Source organism: Sparus aurata, chromosome 23 (genome assembly GCF_900880675.1).
Source record: "Sparus aurata chromosome 23, fSpaAur1.1, whole genome shotgun sequence".
Classification (NCBI taxonomy): domain Eukaryota; kingdom Metazoa; phylum Chordata; class Actinopteri; order Spariformes; family Sparidae; genus Sparus; species Sparus aurata.
In genome coordinates, this window is record NC_044209.1 from 20,883,678 (window position 1) to 20,907,177 (window position 23,500).

Below are 23,500 nucleotides of genomic sequence, written 5' to 3' on the forward strand. Positions count from 1 at the left end.
ATCAGTACATCGAATGACACACGACTGGAAAATACACATGATGGATTAGGGAGTCAAGCAGACGTTTGTTTGGGTTTTTTTAGATTTTGGTGACATCAGGAAGAAAAAGCAGCAGTTTTTAAAAATCTGTCATGAAAAAAGCTGCAGGTCTGAACATTCAGATGGATCAATCGAGAAGGAAACGTTTAGAAAGTGTTTAGCCTTTTATTTTTTTTCTTGTTTACATTGTTTATTAGCATTGATCTTTTTTTGTAAGCACTCCTTTGTTTTCTCATCTTTATCCCACAGATTGTTACTGATGTCTTTCTCTCACTGCCACACACCTTCTCTCTCTTTTTTTTTTTTGGTTTGTTTATCTTTCATTGATTTTTACGAGTAAAATTAAGTTTCATAGGAAAAATGCGTTGCGTGTTTTTGCTCTGAACGGTAGCTACGGAGAAATCCATGTCTGATAAAAAGTCCACACACTCATACTAATTTGACATAAATAAAAGTGAATTTCCTCTTTTTATTACGCTGTGAGCAGTCCTTTGTGCAGCAACATGGCGCAAATATCCCCCTGTCCTCTTTCCTTTCTCGGTGGAGGAGGAGGTCTGCTGCAGGAAACGCCGGTCAGCCTCCACTCGTTATCGCCGTCTAGCAAAGCAGCCCTTTGCTTTTCTTCAGAACAATTTGCTTCCAGCTCGGGAGGGAGGCGTACTCATCTCTCTTCATTTCCAAAATAGCCTGAAACATAATTGCAGTTATTTGTTTATGAAGGAGAACGTTGCAAAAAAAAAAATCAATTCACGTCATGAAATATAAATGTTAAAGTTGAAACTTCCTCTGAGGATTAATCATCAGAGTACAGGCAAGAGCACGCGGTGTCTTATACCCAGCGAACACTGCGGCCTGCTGGTTGAACGACATCACTGCACGCTGTCGTGTCAGTTTACCTGGAAGTCTTGATCTGACAGGTAGACCTCCAGGTGCTGGGGGTCAACTCCTTCAGGTAAGGGGCTCCGCAGCAGCTCCTCCAGAGGATACTGGGTCTTCATGAGCTGGGCCAGGGCGTCCTGCACCAAGGTCAGCTTCACCCGCCCCGCGTTGCCCTGACGAGCATATCGAGGGAAGAGAGATGAGTAAATGAGACACATGAAAGACAGAGTGCTTCAAAAGAGGAGAAAATGTGATGCATGTAGTAGATTTGTTTAAAGGGTAAGTTTAAGGACAGTAAGATACTTAATTACTTTACATTTTTTTCTGCCGTCAACACTTAGGTGTATGATGCCAAAAAAACACATAAAATTATTCTCATTAATTGAGGTGTTAATTGATGTATTTAACATTAAAGATAACAGAGATATCAGCAGATGATATTTGGTAAAGTCTGGGCCTGGAGAAACATTTCTGTGCCTCTAAAATCTGATATGTATTCAAAGGGCTTGTTCAGACTGGGACAGGATGAATGCTGGAGGCAGTGTGGTCAGAAAATGACTTGTTGTTTGGGCCTGCCCTTGAGTTTTTCCATATTGGCAAAAGATTGCTAAAAAAAATAAATAGTGAAAAATGGTCGGACTGGAAATTGCTCTTCTGTCACATTATACTTGGACGAGATCCCAGATAAACATGGCTCAGGATGAATAAAACTCTGAAATGTATCCATCACATGAAAATGGCTGCAGCCAAACAAAGGCCGACTGGACTGAGAAAATGGTCTGTTACCTTAAAACTACAACATGATCAAAACACATGTACCTGTCCATTACATACGTCACTAAAAGACCCTTTTCCTGTACAGTATAAAGTATAATGTTGCCATTATCGACTGCCTTTTTGCCAGAACATCTGGCCTCATGATATCCTGATCATATATCACGGTGTGTGTACCTGTGTGTGGGGTCCCGGGCTCTTCTCCCAGTGGGGGAACACATTTGTGAAGGTGAGAGGTTCTGACCCCTCAAAGATGAGGTAGGCCTGTGGTGGGCGTCTTGGGTTCATCTCTGGGATTCAGAAAAAAAAAAAATCATCAACAACCGGCATCGACTTTTGCTCCTGAGCCATTCCTGTCAAACATGTCCTTCGCACCTTTGCAGTACTGCAGCGCCGTCTGCATGGCGCACCGCCTCTCGCTGTGCCAGCAGCTCCAGGCCGAAGCCGAGCTCTCCGTCTGCTCGGGCTGACCCCTCTGCCAGAGGTAGACCTCCAGACGGTTGTCGAGGAGGAACAAGGCTGGAGGACAGACAAGAAAGATGTGGCGATGTATGAGACAACAAAGTGGAATTAGATTAGACCGATATTAGATTAAGGTCAACTTTGATGTTCCTGTGGGATATTTGGGTTTTAAAAAAAATAGATTCAGCAAAGAGTCTTTACAGCAGCTTCGTAAGGCCTTTTTTTTTTAAATTGCTTCCTAAAACTAAATTCTAAGGCATATTGGTGAAATAAAACAACTGGAGATTAATTAAGGAGATGTTAACAAGGGCTTTTGTGTGTTGAAGGTGAGCGTGCCCTCACCTGGCTGTGGTACAGAGTACAGACTCTCCTGGACGAAGGGCATCGCCATAACGAGCCCCGGCAGCCGCGTTGGACTTTGCAGCTCTTCGGCTCTGAAGCTCCCCGAGGCGCCGCTCAGGTGGAAGAGGCGAGGTGTGAAGTTATACTTTCCAGGATCTGACAGTACAAAGCACATTATTTTTTTTTAAGTTTTATTTTAAAGTTTACAACGAGAGAAGAGAGAAATGTCCTGGGTGGAGAGAAGGTAGAGAGAAGGAGTTTTTTCTACCTTGCAGCATGCAGTCGTAGGCCTTCCTGTCCATCTGCCCCAGTGCGGTCCAGAAGTCCGCAGGCTCCGAGCCCTCCTCCACCACCTGCACCGTCACAGGGCTGCTCTGGCTCAGACCCAACTCTGACGGACACCTGATAAGAACACATTCAGTTCTGTGTGATGACATGGACATTTTTCATCCTCTTTCCAAATGAAAAGTCCAAATAGAAAAAGAGAAAATATTTGTATGTTTCTACACAAATTAAAATCTAAAAATGTAAAAGATAAAATTTGACATGCCAAATGAATTATAATTTGTACTTGTCCAATTTCCAATTTCCTTTTGATTAAGAAACAAAGTCAAACTTCTTAAACGTGAATATTTTCTGGTTGTGGACAAAACAAAACATCATCGCTGGCTTTGGGAAACAATAATCACATTTTTTACCATTTTCTGGAATAAAAAAAATCGATGAATCAGGAAAATAATTCACAAATTCCCCCCCCCCCCCCCCCCCCCCCCCCCCCCCCCCCCCCCCCCCCCGAAAAAAAAAAAGAAAATCTATTAAATGTGAAAACATCACTGCCACCCAGTGTTTCATGACTTACATTTGGGTGAGCCTCTCCACTGCCCTCCTGCCGACCTCTCTGGAGCTGCTGTGAGCTTTACAGCCCGTCCAGAGATACAGCGCCCCCTGCTGGCTGTTGAGGAGCACCACAGAGCCTCTGGACCTCAGGCCTGCACAGCAGCAATCAACCTCCCGCAGAGATCCCTCCTCTGGGAGCTCTCCTCGCACGCAGAACAGACGCCACTCTGCCAAAACAGGCAGATGACGACTTGTCTTATAAATCACACCACAGTTTTAAGAAGAAAAACAACATGGCCGTACTGTACCTGCGTTGACGGCGTCGTCTCGCCTGCCCTTGTGAATGACCAGGCCTCCCTGGAAGAGCTGCAGGAAACAGGGAGGCTCCTTTCCCTGGGGCACCACCACCTGCAGGAACAACGAGCACAAAGCTCTGTATCACTCTGAATCTTAAACCAAACTGTATGTACTTCCATACTGAAGCCCGTACCTGTGACTCTTCCTGGTTGTTCATCCCGATGGACAGGAAAGCAGCTGTGTCCCGCCCGCTGACGCTGGAGTGACGGCCCCTCCACAGGAACAAGGCGGTGTTTTCTTTTTGTCTGGGTTCTCTGCTGCACTCATCGCGACTGTCTACAGCAGAGAAAATCACAGATCATCATTAAACTGCACCAAGAAAAATGATGACCTAAAGCACGCGTTAACGACTTCAAAAATCACAGGAAAGAAGTGTCAAGTTCAAGTATTACATCGTGAACGTCACGGACCGACAGTGATGGCGCTGTATGTCCAGCGGATGACGTAAGAGTCTCTTTCGTGAAGCTGTCCGGCGTTCTCCACGGGGACTTCGCTGTCATCGAACTCCTGGACGTGCCAGGTGTCCACGGCAACCGTCTTCAGCTCCATCTGACTTCCCTCCTCCAGCGTGATGACCCCGTGCCCCCTCTGGACATCGACCCCAGCCAACAGGCTGTGGACCAAGCCGTCCCCTTCCAGTGACTGACCCGACACCAGAGCCTTGGCGTCGCAGGCGCTCAGCAGGTCTGACGACGGGGACACTGAGAGGGAGGACTGACATGGGACAGGCTGTCAAGAAATGGAAAACAGATGGTGGGTAGAGAAGTATTGTCTGTGCTGCAGGTTGTCGTTTAAATACCAAACTCCGAGACGAACCTGTGTCTCCTCGTTCACAGGAGCAGCTTCCTCGCCGCCTCTGGTCTGACCCGTCCAGTCCGGGAACTTCTCTCTGAACAGAGACGTCTCGTTGTGCTCGGAGACGCAGCCGAACAACGCCCAGCTGGGGCGTCCCTCTCCCCTCCTGAGGACACAGGCAGAGACTCAGTAAAATACACGTTAAGTGTTTGGTTTTGATGCCCTAAATTGTGATACACCATGTTAAACAACCACGAAAAATCTATCTGACGTGACTCCAGCAGCAATTTGACAGACGAGGTTAAAAGTTTAATGTTTTAGTAACTTTACTCTCTGATGTATCATCTGGCATTTCTCCAGAAGTTAAAGAGACAGGCGCGCAAATGAAACGAACCATTAGCTTGAATAAAATCACAGATTTCTGTGGATTTGAAGATTGTTGGGAACATTAGGGATAATCCGAGCAGACAACTCAACACAATAAATAACAAAGGTTCAGTCGTTTTTAGAGATTTGGCATTGCTGACTGTGGAGCAAACTGTGTCGTGCTAATGCTCTCGTGGCTGAATGGGATGAAAGTTCCTGCAGCCGGGTACCAGCACCGCGTATAGAGCCTCGTCCAGTTGTTTTATGAATGAGACTGTCAGCCGTCACATCTGGGCGTAATGTTCAGGTGTCCGCTCACTTTGTTCAGCTGTCCCATATAATGTCGCCGAGTTGAACTGGAGACGTACAGAAGACGTTGGTTGGCAGTGAACCGGGACACATGTCTACTTGTTTGAATTTCCAAACAGCTGTCTTCCACCAACTGCAGCATGTCAGCGTGTCAGCACGGGCTCAGAACAGTACGCTAGGATTTTTACAGCATGTCATGTGGACACAAAGCTGTATGCCGGGGTTTCTCTGTGTGAAGCGTTGAACTACAATTTGCCATTTGGTCTTAAAATGTTCATTAAACACACCAACTGCAGACTTCTGGGGGTCGTCGCTGCATGCATGGCAATCTTAACGCCTTGCTAAACTCGATTGTGTGGTACCACAGCGCTCAGCTAATGCTGCAGCACTCTCTCCACTGTTTCTGTTAACGCGTCCTCATCACATTGATATGCTGTTGTTTTCATTGTGAAGTAGTGACTGAAAGCTTTGCAGCCCGCAGGGTGAACTCACAGCGGTGTGCCGGGGTTACACTGTGTGGGATCCAGCGGATTGACTCGACAGTTGCTGTAGTCATAAGCTCCGGCCCACACCTGGTGGGTCAGCTGGAGAGCAACGGTCCTCCTGCTGAGGGAAACATCCTGTCCGTGCCACAGGTACACCTCGCTGCCGAAATCAAACACCAGAGCCTGCACACGCACACACACACACAGAAACACACGATCAGCCATTAAAACTGACTCGAAACAACAATAATCAACTAGAGAATCCATAACAGATTTCAGACCTCAGTGGAGCCCAGCAGGGAGACGCTGGGGATGGAGGCCCAGGCTTGTTCCTCGGGCACCAGCCTGTTCTCCATCAGCCTGTACACACAGTTGGACTCCACCACGCCTCGCTCATAGAGCTCATCCTCCTCTTCTGCACTGGCTCCTGAGGGTAAAGAGGAACACGCTGTTCAGTCAATACGAACACACATCCAACAGCTACTTGTCACTTCTTGTTTTATAACCTTTCCTTTTCTTTTATACAAAATAATAAAACACACCTCTGTATTGCGTCCGTCCTCCCAGAAGGCTCCAGAAGTCTGCGGCCAGGCTGCTGTCACAGTTCAGCCCCTCCTCCAAGTGGACGACCCGCGAGGCCTGACAGCCGAGGTCCCTCTGACTCTGGATGGATGACGCCAGCTCGGAGGCCTGACAAGAAGCAGCATCAGTTTCTAATATCGCAGCAGATCGTGCATACGGAACCGGGACATTACAGAAAACTTGTTACGAACAACCCGTCCAAGTTTCAGGTGATTACACAACCGTGAAAACATATTTTTAACTTTATGTTCCATCTCCGCCCTTACATCATACTGTATGCTGCTCAAAATGCTTTTTATGCACAGAATGAGTGTTTTTTTTGTGCCATTATTTCAATTTGCAACATCCAGATATATATGCAGTGATATTTCATGGTCTCTGGGCATATGAAGAGATATTTTTACACATTTTTAATCAAATTAACATTTCATGGCTCATAGTTTCCTTCTTTTGGATGTGTAAATTTATGCCAACAACGAACTGTCTTTGTAAAATTAAAACCCCGTCCTCCACGGTACCTTGGCTTTCTCCTGCTCGTTGGCAAACTCTCCGCTCCACAGGACGCAGTGCTCCGGAGCGACCAGCAGGAAGCAGTCTCCGCTGTTCAGCGACCTCGCCGACGGCTCCACCAGACGCACCTGGACATGCCGCCTACCTGTCACCACAGGCTCTAGTTAATATAAAAACCTGAACACACAGACGTCACCGTGAGGACACTCGGCGCGCAGATAACCAAATCTTCTCTGACCTTTGACGTGAATGAGCATCAGGCTGCTAAACGGAGGGTAAGACACAGCATCGGAGGAAGAGATCACGCTGTCCGATCTGGCGAGATGTGACTCGGAGGAGTTCTTGTTCTCTGTGGGAAAATGAAGGAAGCTAAGTAGGATCAAGTAAAATTAAAGAATACATTTAAAAATGACTATTGGCACTCACTGTTCTCTGCCTGGATCCTCTCCTCTGAAGTTGCGTTCACCCTCTCGCCCATGTAGTCCTGCCTGACGTCCTCCCGGGCGGCCAGAGCCCTCAGAGGGTTCCTGGAGCCCTGAGTCCGACGGGACGGACGCACCGAGCGCCTGTGCTCCGCTACTGCTGAGGTCAGCCTGCAACACACACACACACGGCAAATACAGTTAGTATAGACGTACAGTTTATTTAATAGCTGATGATCAGGTGAGGCAAATCAAACAAAACTACCACTCTGGCATCACTGTGTTTAGGGTCTACTCGTAAGTCAAATTTAGGACGATTTTAAAGACGAAAATATGGTACTTTGTGTCTGCCAGTGAACTGATTAAGATTAAGAAGAAGGTACGATTGTATCTTTCACACTGAGTATTGTTTAGATGACCCTAAATTTATCTCAAAAGAAGACACTTAAAGTAAAAACTGTTGGTTGCAGCTTCCCACCACCACATCCCTGAATATATAAGATGTTTTTAATGCAGCATGTGAAAGGCTAGTAATCTTACAATCCGAGGTAAAACAGGCTCACATGGGTGTGTTGGTTTGGCAGAGGACGTCCAGGTCCTGCTCACTCTCTGTGGCAGCAGCGTCTCCACACAGCGGTGGCGCGCAGGCGGAGGGAGGCGACCGATCTGCGTAGAAACCTCCATCGAATGCGTTTGATTCGCCCCGCAGCGTCTCCTCCTTCGTGTCATGTGGATCCACCAAGAGCGGGGAGCTCTGCGGAGCTACCGGGGGGGGGAACAGGACAGGACAGGAAGTGTGGACTTTAAATACTTGCACAGAGATTTCTGAAAACAAGAAAAGGTTTTTTATCATAAGAAAAAAATGCTGTTCTAACCTTCATATGTGCATGTTGGAGCTTCAGCGGACGGTCTCTTCATCTGAGAGGCGTCACGTCCTTCTGATTCTGCAGATCTAAGACCTAACAGGTGGGAAACACAGAGGTGCAGTCAGAGACAAAAACCTACTGAGTGAGTTAAAGATGCTGAGATTATGGGAGCGAGTACACTCACCTCTCTGGGCCTCCTCCTCGTTCCTCTCCTCGGCTTCATCCGTCTGAAAATAAATAACCGATGTATTAACGTGAGATTTAAGCTTCAAAAATATTAAAAGATTTAGAGACAATCACCTTCTGTCTCCACTGAGGCTGACTCTGGTTGCTGGTGGGAGAGGCGACTTCTTGCGCCTCAAAGGACTGATTCGTCTGAGGGGGACAGGAAGACAGAATAAGGGGGATCAAGAGGTAACAGGTGAGTTCGTTAGTGCAGATCGCAGGGGATTAAATATGATGCAGGCTGAAAGTTGACTCATCTGGGAGCAATAAAGAAAAAAGGGCGCACAGGAGATTGCAAAGCGAACAAATGTCAGGCAGCAGAGTAACACCCAGGATACATCAGGTGTACAGATTTCTGATATGAAGAACATTTATTTAACTGTTTCTATTCACATGATTTTACATATATTTTATTTTGCTGATAACACTGTAACATGTTGCTTTCTTTCTGACTGCGTCTTTGCATGTTTTCACTGCAAAAACTCAAAATATGACGCAACATATTTGTCTTCTTTTTTGTCAAAATGACAAATCACCTAGAAAATTGCATTTCAATTCACCTGTTACACTTATAGCTAAAACACAATGAATACTATGTGTATTGCTTGCAATATTTGAAGCAGCATTCTTTCCAGTGTAATGATCATTTTGGCAATTAATTTGTCGCTTCTGTCGTCATTTCAGCATCTTTTACAATCTACAGTTATCCTTCTGACTAACACTGGTACATATATAGGAGCACTGAATAATGTACACGGCCTTTATAAATAAATTAAACTAAATTAAATTAAATTAAATTAAATTAAATTAAATTAAAGGAGAACATGTGATGCGCTCAACCACAAAATACATCATCAAGTCTCGCAGGAGAGACTTACTGAGATTAAAAACTTTATTCAAACTTGACAGAAACACAGTAAAACTCAGCCAAACTATTGTTGTTAGTAACTCTCACCTCCTCGTCATGTTTAGGTATGAAAATATTCTGGCTCTACACTCCTTCTCGCTCTCCTCCCAGTGTTTTCACATCTACTGCTGTCAATTAAAGGTTTATTTTAACCCACCAGAGTTTGTGAACAATGGAAAGACGAAATTAAGATGGATTTGGTGAGTTTAAATGTTCTTCTGTTGAGTGTGCTTTTACAATCGTTAAATTATAGCTTTTGTAAATGGAGTCTGGCGGAATTGGAAAAAAACAGAGCAGCTGTTTCAGGTTAAACCAAAAGGGTAAAAGGTATAATGTAACATTTCTGCATCAAAATGTCTTCAAACAACTGGAAATTTGTTATTTATTTGTTGAGTTTCCAAAAATTTTAAAAATCCACAGAAATCTTTAATTCTACTAAAATTAAAGCGTGTTTTTTTTGTCTTCTGGTGCTATAGCATCTGGGAGAGTGTCAGAGATAAGTTGGCGAACGAGACTAAACAAAATGTGGCTGCAACATTAAAACATTACTTTGTCTGTGAACATAAAAAGGGGGAAAAATCTATTCATGTAAGCAAGAGAGCCCAAAGAGAAACAAGAATTTCACGATCTTGAGCTTCTAACCAAAAAGGCCCTTTTTTTCAAACTAGATTCTTAAATATTGCTTCAGTTTGTCAAAAATCAGCCACGATGGAAAGAAGTTTAGACGGCACAAGTGTAAGAAAACTACAAGAATAAGAGCAGCAACGCGATGTGAACGGTTGAAGTGAGAGCTGCGATGTTTCACTCCAGAAAAAGGATCATTCTCACACACAGAAACACTCCGCAGGTGACGGCTTGTTAACACGAGCGAAACTTCACACATCATCGGTAAAAAAAAAAAAAAAAAAAACTTTCACTGCATACAGAAACACTGCAAACGCCAAAAAAAAGAAAAAGCTGCGATCCATCTGCCATGCAGCGGCTCGAACAATTACCTGATTGAAACACATGATATACTGGGGCGTAGTGCTAGAATACACAGAGGCAAAGACGGGTTCCTGGCAGAGAGGAAAGAGGGAGGAGGGCTAAAGCTATTGTGAAAAACAAGCAAATGAAGTCTCAGAAATGATCTTTGCATTGGTTGAAGACGTACCCAGCACTGAGGGGTCACACCATCCACACGAAGGTGCTCCGCCTCCTCCTACAGGGGGCAGCAGAGAGAGAGGTGAGTACATAAAAGACAGGAAACAAATAAAAATGTTTCTGCAGGAGCAGAATTAAAACAGATGTCAACTGAGCCGAAGAAATTAACACACACACACACACACACACACACACACACACACACACACACTGACACCACAGTGCAGCTGAGCTCATGAGGTCATTAAAGGGTCGACATTTAAAGAGCACAATAATCAGTCTGTTTACATTCCTCGTCCCGCTCACAGACAGTTAAAATGCATCTCAGTATCAACACTAAATGGTTCTCTGTATATTCCCCAGTAACTTCAGTCTGATCTCCAGACATTTAGCACCTCCCAAATCCAGAGAGCCGTTGCTAAGAGATGCCGTATCTGGTTTCACTGGAACGACAAATGCACCGATCCGACCGCCGCCCACTTTCTGGATTTAACCCAGCGACCCCGACGTGCGCTTTTATCCACATTTTGTTCTGATTTCTAATACAATTTGTATTAGAGAGACCTGTAATTGATGACTAACAACTATTTTAAGTTTAATTAGAGATTATTGGAGAGGCAAAGCAAGAGATCTACCCCTCTACAAGCCATAGATGAACCTTTAGCAGAAACAGCTGCCGATTCTGCAGCTGTGATTTGGGAAGTCACTGGCGAGCCGCTGAGAGTCTCGTCCTGCGTTTTGTTTCCTACCTTACTCCTGCCAGTGTCGTTCCTCTCCTGCAGTGTGATGTTGTCGTCTGCCAGTGTGACTTGAACGTGTCCCGTGAACGTGGTTTCTTCATCCGTCTTCCTCCCGCTCTCCTCCTCATTCTGCTGCCTTTTGGACAGATAACATGGAATGTAAACCAACGAAAATATACAGAAAACACTCACCAAATCAGAACAAGACATTCCAGATTTTAACGAATCAGCCAATCAGACACTTACTGAACTCTCTCAGCAGCATCTGAGCTGCTCTCCACAGCAGAAACCAGCTGTTCCTGTGGCTTCGTCCAGCTGTTCCTCTCCTCCTGCAGAGCGTCCTGCTCTGACCAGGCTCTTGTCGGTGTACAGGCGATGGTTTCCCTCCTGGTTCGAGCCCTCTGCCTCCAGGGAGCTGCGGTCAGCGAGCCTCCCTCCCCGCGTCTCTCTCTCCTCGGCGGTACGGGAATATCCTGCCGCTCCGTGCTCTCCACCCTGCCTCGTGTTGCCTCTTCCTCACAGCCTCCGCCATTCTGTTCGTGGCTGAACGGTGCGTCCGTCCTGCTCCACTCGGGGCCTCCGGAGCTGCTCTTCTTCAGGATTCCTCTCAGGCCCTGCTGGGTTGGGCTGCTGGGCTCCACAGGCCCGGGGCCGGTGTCAGGTCTCGACTGGGTAAGTCGTACCTCGCTGGGTTTGAGGTTGACAGACGAGGCCTGCTGTCTGTCAGACAAATGAGAGGACAAAGAGAAGGCAGGAAGCTGCACGGGGCCTTTCTGGAGCTGGAGATAAGGAAGAAGGATGAGACACGGGCTTTATATTTCTGTCTTTTTGTGATATTTCCATAAAACACACTGAGGATTTGACCGTAATCTTCTCACCAGGCTGACCTCCTCCACAGTGATGGGCTGCGTGCGGTACCGTGCCCCCTTCTGCCTCCGTCTCTCTGGGGGCCCTTCAGCGGGGCCGTCCGCCTGCCTCCCCGGTAGAGACAGTTTGTTGAAGAGGGCGAGCTTCTCACTCATGCTCAGCTTGCAGCTCTCATCGTTGTCCTCCACTGGCTCAGCCTGCTCGGACTGGGACTCCACTGGTGCTGCTGGTTTTGGGGCGCTGAGGGAAATAAAAACAGGCGTGTGTTTACAGGGTTAGGTTGGTGATATATACGGTCATTAAATCAGTGAAATAAAGATCACAACCAATAATGAACTGATTGCTAACATGTAGCTCCACTGTTGTCCAACATACACCCTCCAGGCCCCAAATGTGTATTCATCCACTGCTAAAAATAGTCCCCAACAAATGCACCCTTTACTCCTGTTTGGCTGACATTTGACCCGCCCTCACTCTGCGTTCAATTGGCTCTGACCCTCACATTCCTTTCCCAACCATCTAACCCTGACCATGAACACTCGACAATCAGAGGGGACATTGGGCGGGTCTTTTGGGACATTTTTCCGACAATTTAACTGTCAGAACAAAAAAGAATAATTCCAGCCTTGTCTTAAAACATAAAGGTCGTCCCTTAACGATTATGCAACAACAACAACAGTAGAACCGATGTCAACATAAAACTGTTTAAGATCCACCATCATCTTCCTTCTAGGCTTTCCCACCTGATGGCCACGATTTCCTCGCAGGTGATTGGCTGAGTCAGAAAGCGATGGTCGTTGCCACGGCGTGCCCTGCGCTCATGGCAGACGCTGCCTGAGCGCGGCTTCAGGAAGGCTGAGGCTTCAGGAGCAGCGGACTTCTCCAGCTCCTAGAGAGGAGGCAGGGGACACGTTAAAGGGACAGTTCACGTGCAAATCAAAGATACGCAATTATTCTCTTGTCCATGATGCTGTTTATCATCTAGATTGTCTAGACAAGTTCTGTGGATTATTTTGAAGGACTTGGTCATGATTTATCAAAAGAGACATTGCAGTTGATTTCTTTTTTTTTTAAGTGGGTGTTTTTGGCGCTTCTCCTCAGCTCATATCTCCAAAATTCAGCAGCTCACGGCAAAACAATCTAGATGGATAAAAGGCATGAAAGTTAAGAGGGAGAATGTGTATTTTGGATTTTATGCAGAACTGTCCCTTTAATATCAACAAATCACATTTGCTTCAACGTGGCAGTCTTTCCAACAGGTGGACCCAAACGCTCAGGTCAGATAGCAGCCTCAATCAACAGACTCCGACTTCTAAATAAGTAATAAGTGTGACCACAAAAATGGCAGCGAAAACTCCCTCTCCTGATGTCTCCTGTTCTATTTGTATGGACAGATGGAGGGGGGGCGGTGGGCGGGTGGAAGCTCGGATGGCTGGTGAATAAAGCAGCGTGCTGTAAGGTGGAGCGTCTTGGCTTCGTGGATAGAATGCCGGCCCAACAGGTCACAGTGAAACCAGAGCTGCGCCGGCTTCAGTTACCTCCCCGCCTGCCTCACCAGAGCAGCAGGCTAATTATAACGTGGCTGCTGCGGTTGTTAATGGTAATACGGTGTCCGCCGCGTTTTCACCTGGTGCTGCAGGAACTCAAACTGTCCAGGAGGTGAAATGTAGGACAAAAGAGGAAAATCCACACCATCTTTTCTGTGGAGACGAGACAAACCTCTGGACTGTTTTGGATGCGTTTCCATGACACTATAAATTTAGTCTTTCTTTTAATAAGTGCAGACTGCAGCATCCTAGCACCTGTTTGACCATTCATATCAGTCAACGTGATCAGGTTGTGTTCTGCAGGCTCAGCACTGACTCACCAGAGTGTAAGGTGAGCAGCCGAGGTGAGGAGCTTTCTCCTCACTGTTCAATAGATTTCTCTAGATTTTAACTACTAAGTACTTTTAATGCTTTAAGTAAATCTTGCTCAGAATACCTACTTTGACTTGAAGCAACATGGAAGAATCAGTATTTTTCTTATGTACTGCAGCTCCAACCACGACTCTAATGTGATTCATATTTAATAGAGACACTTTTTTTCACTGATTTTTCCTTCTGATTTCCTCCAGCCACTCTGTTTCAGCTCTCTCTGAATTTTCCTGATTGGCAAAGAGCTTCACATGTTGCTGAATTAAATGCTAACTGCTGCTAACTGCTGCTAACTGCTGCGGTTGAGCAAGCCAAGAAGAAGCTAGCTCCGTTCTCAGTCTACATCTATCTTCCATTCATGCTGATCATTCCTGCAAATCGTAACAGCTTAAGTAGCTTGGAAAATAGTTTCCTAATGGACAGATAGCTTTGTTGCCTATGTCAGCCTAACCACTAACTGCTGCTAAATTGTAGCTGCCATTAGCCAGTTAGCTGTGCAACTTGCAAACCGAGCCAGGCCTGAAAACCTCCACCTGGCAGTCCAAAGCTTATTAACACTACCCTTTGCGCCCCCGAGCTCCCAAACCCGGCAGAGTAAGCTAATAAGACAGCTAACTGCACTGCTAACTGAGCTAATTAGCTAAAGGCAGCCCTCAGAATGAAAAAAAAACAAACTGCTTTTTTAAGGTGAAAAAAGTTGCATAATGTAGATTTAAAATGTGCTATTTGTAAGAAAAGTTTATTTTTGAGTCACATTCCCAACTTTTCTTACAAATAGCACCTTTAAGTAAAGGATCTGTATACTTCCACCTCTGCGTGCATTTCAGTTTGTTATTACCTAGCTGTTAATCCAGGATCTGACTGACCACATGAATGTCTGTCATTGAATTAGATGTAAAAAAAGCGGGCAAGGACCGCTGACTGAACTCATTTTCAGCAGCAGCCTTCAGGACGGACAGCAGCACGTAACAGAAAAATAAGCGGGTCGGGAAACAGCTATGAAGATCCTGTTTCAGTGCCGAGACAAACATAGACTCACTTTAAACAAAGACATCTTGGCTGCAACACTCATCTTGGCTCTGTCGTCTGTTTTCACATCAGCTGTGAGGGAAATAAAAAAACATAAATCATCATGTCGTTAGTACGTCCAAATAAACATGGAAACAGATTGTGAGTCAGCAGAGGATACGTGACGGTTAATCAGAAGTCCAGGAAGGTGCGTGTGATCGAAACTGACCAGGCGAGGTAAATTTTTCTGTTACTTTATACTTCCAGACACTTTTTTTCCACTCTATATTTATCTGTCAGCTGTAGTGATGAGCTTCATTACAAATTAATATTGTTAAAATACAATTATACATTGTTAAAGGTGACACAACAGCAGAATTTGGAATCCTTTAGTCATTTGGTTCGCAATTTCAACTCCAAAAACCTCAGAGGGTTTAATTCAAAATATCAGTTTGAGGTCAAATGTTCAGAATAAAGATAAATACAAAAATATGTGAGCAAAAGTTGTTCCAAAACTTTAATTTAAATGAATCTTCTCACGACCCCTCAGATTTGGGACCTCTAAGTTGGGAAACAATGGACTGAAACCTCAAATTTCCGTGTGCCACAGTTGGAAGTGTGAGTTTAAGTAAAGTCTTATTTTGTCTTGTATTTGTGAAGCAGAAGGCACAGAAATAAACGCTGTGACACTGGACCCGACATTAGTCCAAACGGCAATAAAATAAGCAGATTTACGTCAGCTTCTTCTCTCTGTAGTGGTGGTGTAAATTCTCGGTGAGTCAATCTCGCTTTGGCCGGGGTCAAAAGTGCCCCACGTGGTTTTCTTGTGGGACATAAGACTGTCATCACTGAGGAGATTAACCATTGTGAGCCTAAAAATACCGCCTGATTTATCTTGTGAGCTATTAAAATGAGTTTATGGAGGCAGCTGTGCAGGTTTGGTGCGCGCTCATTGTCTGTTTTCACGTCGAGGGAAGCTTCTATGTTTTTCCGACGTCCGAGTTCCTTGTGTTCTGAATGTGTGATGTCAGCAGCTTTACCTTTAGCGTTCCCCTCTTCCTCCGCGTCCAACAGCCTAGAAGAGTGAAGAGAGGCAAAGCGTGAGGTCACCGGGTGAAACACCCAGCAGGCAGGTGACGTGGACTGAGATCTCCGTCAGTCAGATCCTACCTCGAGCTCACAGTTCCTGTCTCCGTGCTTCAATATGTAGTACAAAACAATCATGACACTGTGTCATATTTGCATGCACGGTGAGGCAGCACTGTCCAGTTCATGGAGGAGGGGGAGGACATGCAAACTACACCACCTGCGGGCATCTATGTAAAAGGTGCTTCACCTGCCACGCCACAGCCTAAGTGAACCAAACACTCCAATCCAAAACACTGCAACAAGACCACAGCAAACCACAGCGTCCTGTTTGGGAAAAAAATAACAAGCCGGTGCATTCTCTGCAGAGCCTGCACCCCGACCACAGCACACAGCCCCTACCCGCTGCTCTCCTCCATCTCATTGGCCGTGATCGGCTGCGTCCTGAAGCGCTCGCTGGTCTTGCGACCGGCGCCTGGCCCACCGGGGAGGTAGCGCCGGGTGCGTCGCCGGCCCCCCTCGGAGCCCGGCTTCACGGCCAGATCCAGAGAGGACGCGGCATCCGGGCAGCTAGTGTCCACACAAACACAGCGGGAAGAAGATGTTGAGGCGTGGACAGATATGGTCACAGAGGGTACACAGGCTGATAGTGTCAGTCTGGATCACACACATGCAGGAGATCATACAGTTTCTCGGGCTGCGCTCCGCTCCCTGCCTGCTGCAGAAGGGCACTTCTCAACTGGCCCACCGACACCCGAGTGCAGAGCTGCGGGGCATCGAGTCCAAGAGGGACGGGGCACCCCTCCCCACTCAGCATGCTGGCAGAGTCACCCTGCCTGGAGGTGGGGAGGGGGGGGGGAGAGGAACGCTCTCAGAAACAAAAGTGTGATAACAAACCTTTTTCGGCAAGAGCTGGGAAAAACCGTTGCAGCTCTGACCGCAAAAAAGGTTCACGGATGTCGAAACATCTCTGTGTCATGTTGCGTGCGCCAAGAAAAAGCTCCCAGACCACATGATGGCCATCAACAGCAACAACAACCAAATGCATAAGAAGAGTCAAAGTGGCTTTAAAACTCCCTGCTGGGACCCACTGATTTAGACCTTTCAGTTTTAATTAGTAACAAAGAACACGGAGCAACTGGTGAAGTCAAGGAAAGTGTGAGACCTCGCCAGTAAAGAAGCAGAGCAACTTGTTGTACTAAATGTGCAATATTTACATTGTAAACTTCATGAACGTGTCAAGTTTTCAGATGTCAAATGCAAAAAAAAATATATTTGACACGAACGGTTTATAATAGGGCTGCAACTAACGATTAATGATTAATGATTAATGATTAATGATTAACGATTTTTGTGATTATTCTCTAGATAAATCGAGCAGTTGTTTGGGAAAAATCACTTGACATTTTATAGACCAAAGCACAAGATGACCTTCTCAAATGTCATGTTTTGTCCACAAGCCAAAGGTATTTAACTTTACTGTCATACAGGAGTAAAGAGAGAGAAAAACACTCATATTTAAGAACCTAGTATCTGAGAATTTTGACTTTTCTTTCTTGAAACATTCCCGTTTTTTTGTGTTGCTCATCTGAACTGTTGCGCCATGTTCTTCTGCTGGACATTGTTCACCTTAGTTTCCTTTTTGCATTCCATTTTCGTGACCTTTTTGCTTCCGCTATAAGGTTTTTATTGTTTTTCCCCCCTTTGCAACAGCACTTAGTACAAAAGACGCCTACTTGATTTTGTTGCAGCTGTACAATGAAAACGACGAAAGTCAGTTCTATTCAGTTCCACTTAAAGCAATTAATCAATTTTCACAATAGCTGACCACTAATCGATTAAACACTACAGTTACTCTTTTTTTTAATTTATCTGTTCATTTGTTTATTGATTAAAAAAGGATCCACATTAGCCAAACGCCCTTTGCACCAGCTTACTGTGCTCCAAAAGCAAATACATCTTATCTGATGATGATGATGATGCTGATGATGATGATATATAAAGAGCTGGTGTGAATCTAAAAAAATAACACACACTCTAACGCATCATTTACACACAAAACATGGTGTTTTTTATGTCCCAGATAGATTTTGTTCGACAGAATGAAGTCCTTTGTTCTCTCTGGTCGCGCTCTCCTCGATATAATGCAGCACTATTTTAGGACAATACCTACAGTGTGCAGTGATGTCAAGGTGGAAAAGGTCGAAGCAGGTGACGGGTGTGCACGTTGCTTTATGGTGTTTGGACAAATTATGCCCGAAAACACCTGCTCCCCTCAGCACCCACACTCAGGACCGAGAACATAGAGAGACGGCTTCAGTGAGCTGCATCAACAACACAAAATATCAGTAACAGTTACTGATAAAGCTTCTTATTCACTGATTTTTACAGCTCTATCTCCACTGGATGTTTTTTTTTTTTTGTTGTTGTTGCGGGGATTAGTTAATTGATTTGTTGATTGGGAGAGAATGTATCGGCAACAATCTTGACGACCAATTCATTGTTTTTCACGCTAAAATATCAAACACTGGCTGGTTCCAGCTTCTTGAAGGAAAGGATCTGCTGCTTCTCTTTTCATTTGTCATAATAAGTACAAGTTCTTTTGGTTTTGAACTGGTTGGTTTGACAAAACAAGCAATTTGAAGGGGTCACTCTGGTCTCTGGGGAAATTGTGACAAACGTTTTGCACACATTTTTGCCATTTCCGACTAAGAGCTTAATCGAAATGTAAGATCTTGTGGAAAGATAGTTCATTGTTGAGTCTTATTTAATATTGACGCCTTGAGTTGGCGTCCGACCTGAGCTGACAACCTAAAGCTTGCAGTATTTGACGGGATGAGGCTCGACAATCAACTCTCTCTCTCTCTCCACAATGTTACATTTAGTTGCCTCATTTGTGAAAATAACTGACGGAGGAGTCAATAACGAAAATAATTGTGAGTTGCAGCCCTATTTCCATCTGAAGGGAGACCCAGATAAATCCAAACAAAGACTCGGACTTGTTGCATGACACCTCAACAGCCTGTCCTTCATGTGTAACTCACCTTCTCAAGCAGTTGGACTCTGCAGGAGCGTCTGCCTCTAATCCGTTTGTAACACCTTGCATCCTGCCGTTCACTCTTTCGCCGAGGCCGTCTGAGCTCAGCGCCCCCCTGTGGGTTTGGGTCGCCGGGTCCTGCACTTCCTTCCTGTCCCTCCTCACCCACTTGGTAGGCAGCTCCTCCATGTTGCCATAGCGTTCGGCCAGCTCTCGCCTCCTTTCGGCTTTATAACGGGCGATCCGCTCCGATCTGGGCTCCAGGACCGGGTTCTCCATGGCGTCCATGTCCCACAGAAGGATTCAGTCGAGTCTACTTGAATAGTTGCAAAGCATGTAGAGAAAAAAAGAAGACGGGTTGAGCCAAACTTCCCTCCTGTGAAGTTCAGATTCCATCGGACCTAAGGCCTTTCTTTGCTGAGGGTGCACCGATCAGGGGCGGCAGAACGTTCCTGTGAGGACGAGGCATTGCTCCTGAAAGAGGAATAAGCAAAGATAAAAGCAGGTAAGAAAACAAACCAGATTAGATGCACTTATGTGCCTCACAGCAGTCTGCACACGTCTCCCTGAAAAGGTCAATTTTTCTGAAAGTGCATCCTTCATTTAGGTCTCCTCTCTCCTCTTGTTGGGTCCATGTAAGATGACCTATACCAACCTGCAGTGCCATGCAGGAATCTCCCCTTGCACTGAAACTCAACACCTCAGCAGCTCAGCTCCGCTCTGGGCCCAGGCCTCTGTGGCACCGAGTCTGCAGGCCTTCTAGATGTAATTCAAGCCAAACAAGTCACCGTTTTCTTGTTTGAATGTTATCTGACAAGCTGAATATCCACTTTGACTGTTTTATGTCAATAAAGAGGATGGCACCTGTCATAAAACAGATGTGAAGCCGTGGTTTGATCTGAACTATGACGTGATCTCATGAGTCAAAAAAAAAGTCCCGTCTGGAGTACATGGTTGCCTGGAGGTGAATAAACAACACTGACAAAGCTTGAGGCTGTGGAGCTCGTATAAATAGTCCTCATATGACACGATTTGCATTTAAAGATAGCAGCTAACCATCAGCGAGGTTAACAAATGAGCGACCGTGTGCGCGCTCACCAAGATGTACAACCATAAATGTGGGTTTGGATGTCTGTCCGTGCGCTTTTTTCCAAAACTGTGGATGTCAGCATTCCCGATGCAGGAAGCACAATGGAGCCAGAACAAAGAGACGTGAGCCGCGGACTTAGTGCACCAGATAGATCTGCAGCAGGCCTGAATGCCTCTGGTGGCAGCGGAGCTCGTAAAGTAAAAGAGATGCCACTTTTAAGTGTATTTGATCGTGTTTTGCATCTCCTATTGGAGAGAAATGTGGAGTGAACAAGCAAATGAGGTGTAGATTTAACACGTCATAGAGCAGGACGGTTGAAGTCAGTCCCCAATAAATCATACAAAATGTTGGCTATGTACATTTCTGCAAAACAAGGACATGAGGAAACTTAAACTGTGCTTATGCTCCAGTTAGGTTTAGGCAAGAAAACCACTTAACTTGTATAAAAAAAGAAAAAGACAAGATAATGTTTTCGATAAAAAAAAAAAACCTGTCTCAGTCTCCACAAACACGACTGGAAATTTCACAGACTTTTCATCAAAAATATCAATTTGTTTTTCGCAACAAACACAGGTAGAAATTGTCCTGACTTGTCATCAAACATGCTGGAAACTGTAGGGATTATTTGTGAAAACATTCATTTACTATGAGCACAAACACGGCTGGGAATTGTCCCGAGGTCTCCCTAAAAATATGCAGTTTCATACATGAACTGAAAGAAATCGGAAAATGTGGAACGTTTTTTCTTTAAAAAAAAAAAAAAAATGACTCAAAACGATTCCTCAGTTATCAACATTGACAGCTAACTTATTAATTGACTAATTGTTGCAGCTCCGGCACACAACTTGTCCTCAGATCTGCCCTTTAGTCTATCAGACCCACCCAATGCATAAACTAAAGGTCACGTTTGCGGACCCTGTCAGCGGGAACACATACTGCAGATCCAGAATGACCCCGCTGCAGAGAGCCTTAATGAGCTGAACCATAACATTCAGTGATCCCTGACATGAGACAACAGGCTCCACGTCTGCTGTTCTGTGCATCTGTGCTCTCGCAGCACGTGTACATGTGCCTTGAAACAAAAACAGTCCGGCAGCCGGAACTGGACCACTCACCTCCGTGTCCAAACCCGGAGGGCGCGAGCAACAAGCATCCCCCAGTCTCACTGACGCCACGCTCCTTTATGTTTTCACTGGCAGAACCTGAGTACGAGTCGAGGGTGGGCCACGCTTGTGTAAAGAGCAGAAGTCATGTGACGAGCGTGAGGATTGTCGATTGGGGGAGAGAATGGCATCGAGGCTCAGCAGGGATCACTGCCTTCTAATCCAGCAACACTAGTTGACACTAGCTCAGAAATAATGCCAGTGGATGAGCACACAAGAGCCGGTCTACTCAGACAGGGACATAATGCTGTGCAGAGGGTTAAAGGAGAAATAAAATTGGTCAACTTTAAGTCAACCTTGTGCCAATGGGAAGTCTAAAGTAGATGGGGCACTTGTAAAATAACCATAATCTCCAGTCTCCAGAAGCCCAGATTGATTTGAAAAGACATTAATTACACCCTTGAGGTCAAGCTTCAGTCCCCACTTCTGGCGGGGTTCACGCTAATGCTTTTAGCTTAGCTTATGTTCATTGTGTAGCGCAGACAGGTTAGATAACGGGAGGACCTCGGTGTCCTGCTGGAACAGCACAGTAAACCAGATTAGAAGACTGGCCAAGAATAAGCCTCCGACCAATTACACCTGTCCTGACCAGGCTACCTGCACTAAAGCCCCCCCATGGAGCACCACTATTCAAGGGCAAATTGTCAAAGGCCTTTCCTTCATACATCTCCCAAATATGAGAGCAAAAGAGCCTACGTGGCAATATATATATATCATGAATATGGATTGATTTACATGCATCGTCGAGGACTAGGACAAAGATGTTTGAAACTGACATGAGCAGCTGCTGTCAGCGTTATGTCTGCTTGATCTCTACATTAAAGGGCTGCAGGGCCGAGAGGAGGAACAGCTTTCTCCTCATGCAACCATAATCCACTTGTTAGCTCCCAGCAGATTGTAGCACATTAACAGTCACTCTGAAGGCACCTCTTACATTATACAATCAGGAACATTTAAGTCAATTTAGGGTTGTTTTCATCATCACTTAATTGGGAGTATAATGTTATAATCCAGTAATGTAAAATGTCCAAGAATATGGTGGAAAAATGCTGATCACAGCTTCCTAAAACCCAAAGTGAAGTCAGCAAATTGTTGCTTTTGTCCAACCAATGATGCCAAACCCAAAGCCATATTAGAGGCTGGAACAAGAAAATGTTTGACATTCTAAACTGGGAGTTTATTAGTTGTTAAAATAGTTGGCACTTTTATTTCAATCGACCAATCGTTTAATCATTGTAGCTAAAATGTACATCCAGAACGTCTAACACCTAATATTTCAAGATGGGCAAAGATGGAGATGGTGCAAAAAAAATAAATAAATAAAATATCATTATATCATCATCACTATATCACAATCTCTTTCTAAGTGTCCACACACACACACACACACAAGCCTGGGAATACCAAGAATAACACTCTTTCACAAACGTAAGATATTAAAAGTAAAGGTTGGTGGAGTTTCATTCGTGCGTAATTCGCGCGTAATATGTGCGTAAAACATGAGCTGGCGCACGGAAACTGCCAAGTCGTCACTGCCTTTAGCTCATTATCAGGCAAAACTACATAAAACCTTCAGAAACGAGCCTCACAGAGAAACTGATCATTGTCATGTTAAACGGACAGCCTTCAGCTTGACAGACAGAACTTACAGCGGCAGTAACGACAGGTGGAGACATTCAGAACCTGTCGTCACATATATAAATCGTTATAAAATGCACTGACTGGAGAATGAAGTATACTCACATGCAGTGCGCGCCGTGTGATGCGGGCATGTGTGGTGCCGCTGCTCCTCCACAGAACCGGCGGGTCCCTCCCCACGGACCGTCGCTCCAAATGTAGTCACAGTCGCAGCTGCGGAGCGCTCTCCGTATTAAGGGGCCAGAGTATTAATAGACGGTCGAACCGTGGGACGCCCCCTCGTTCTGACCAGGCAGCGGCAGAGAGACGCTGCAGCCGCGCTCAAAGAGAGAACAAGAGCTTCCAGAGGACCAGGTTCACTCAACGTCACCTGGTTATTCTGCACCACTGAAGTACAACATCGCATAAGACCTGAACTTGTAGTTTATTTTACATTGTAACTGAACTGGCACCTTTTTATTCCACGCATGTTCCGTGCCTCTCAGAACTTGACGCCTACATTATCCACAATGCAACTCGGCCAGTGAGTGACATCAATTTATCAGATACATGCAACTTCCTCTGGAGCCACAAAAGGCATTTCAGTTATGTAAAAAAAAAAGAAAAAAAAAAAAACAGTATTTATGTTTAATATGTAAATGTTTGCATCTGTCGA

The 23,500-nt window shown here is 45.3% G+C and overlaps 1 protein-coding gene across 6 annotated transcripts; it reads right to left on the bottom strand.

The window, feature by feature from the left end:
- Positions 1-317: 317 nt before the first annotated feature.
- On the bottom strand, positions 318-23,195 carry svilc (supervillin c). Of its 6 annotated transcripts, none has more exons than XM_030407559.1 (33): positions 22,951-23,195; positions 18,962-19,428; positions 16,604-16,753; positions 16,320-16,487; positions 15,872-15,906; positions 14,863-14,924; positions 12,651-12,796; positions 11,928-12,147; positions 11,287-11,819; positions 11,050-11,176; positions 10,311-10,358; positions 10,153-10,215; positions 8,326-8,400; positions 8,210-8,252; positions 8,035-8,118; positions 7,723-7,921; positions 7,164-7,330; positions 6,976-7,086; positions 6,746-6,882; positions 6,188-6,335; positions 5,927-6,072; positions 5,653-5,828; positions 4,507-4,651; positions 4,101-4,419; positions 3,824-3,966; positions 3,642-3,741; positions 3,356-3,560; positions 2,765-2,898; positions 2,497-2,652; positions 2,068-2,211; positions 1,870-1,982; positions 936-1,091; positions 318-726 (listed from the first exon to the last, which is right to left on the bottom strand). In XM_030407559.1, exons 2-33 carry the CDS (start codon positions 19,240-19,242, stop codon positions 637-639), a joined length of 4,824 nt encoding a protein of 1,607 aa, XP_030263419.1. In that variant the 5' UTR covers positions 19,243-19,428; positions 22,951-23,195; the 3' UTR covers positions 318-636. The 6 variants fall into 6 exon arrangements, with proteins under 6 accessions (XP_030263419.1, XP_030263421.1, XP_030263418.1 ...); XM_030407561.1 differs by having other exon boundaries at positions 4,101-4,404; positions 11,919-12,147; XM_030407558.1 differs by having other exon boundaries at positions 11,919-12,147; positions 22,951-23,192.
- Between the last annotated feature and the right edge of the window lie 305 nt (positions 23,196-23,500).

Bases quoted from the DNA above. Each gene is read 5' to 3' on its own strand.
- svilc (XM_030407558.1), bottom strand. From the start codon at position 19,242: ATGGACGCCATGGAGAACCCGGTCCTGGAGCCCAGATCGGAGCGGATC. The intron at 11,177-11,286 runs GTAAGTGTCTGA...TCTGTCCAAAAG, and splicing joins GATGCTGCTGAGAGAGTTCA to GCAGCAGAATGAGGAGGAGA. The intron at 3,561-3,641 runs GTACAGTACGGC...CTGTTTTGGCAG, and splicing joins AGACGACGCCGTCAACGCAG to AGTGGCGTCTGTTCTGCGTG.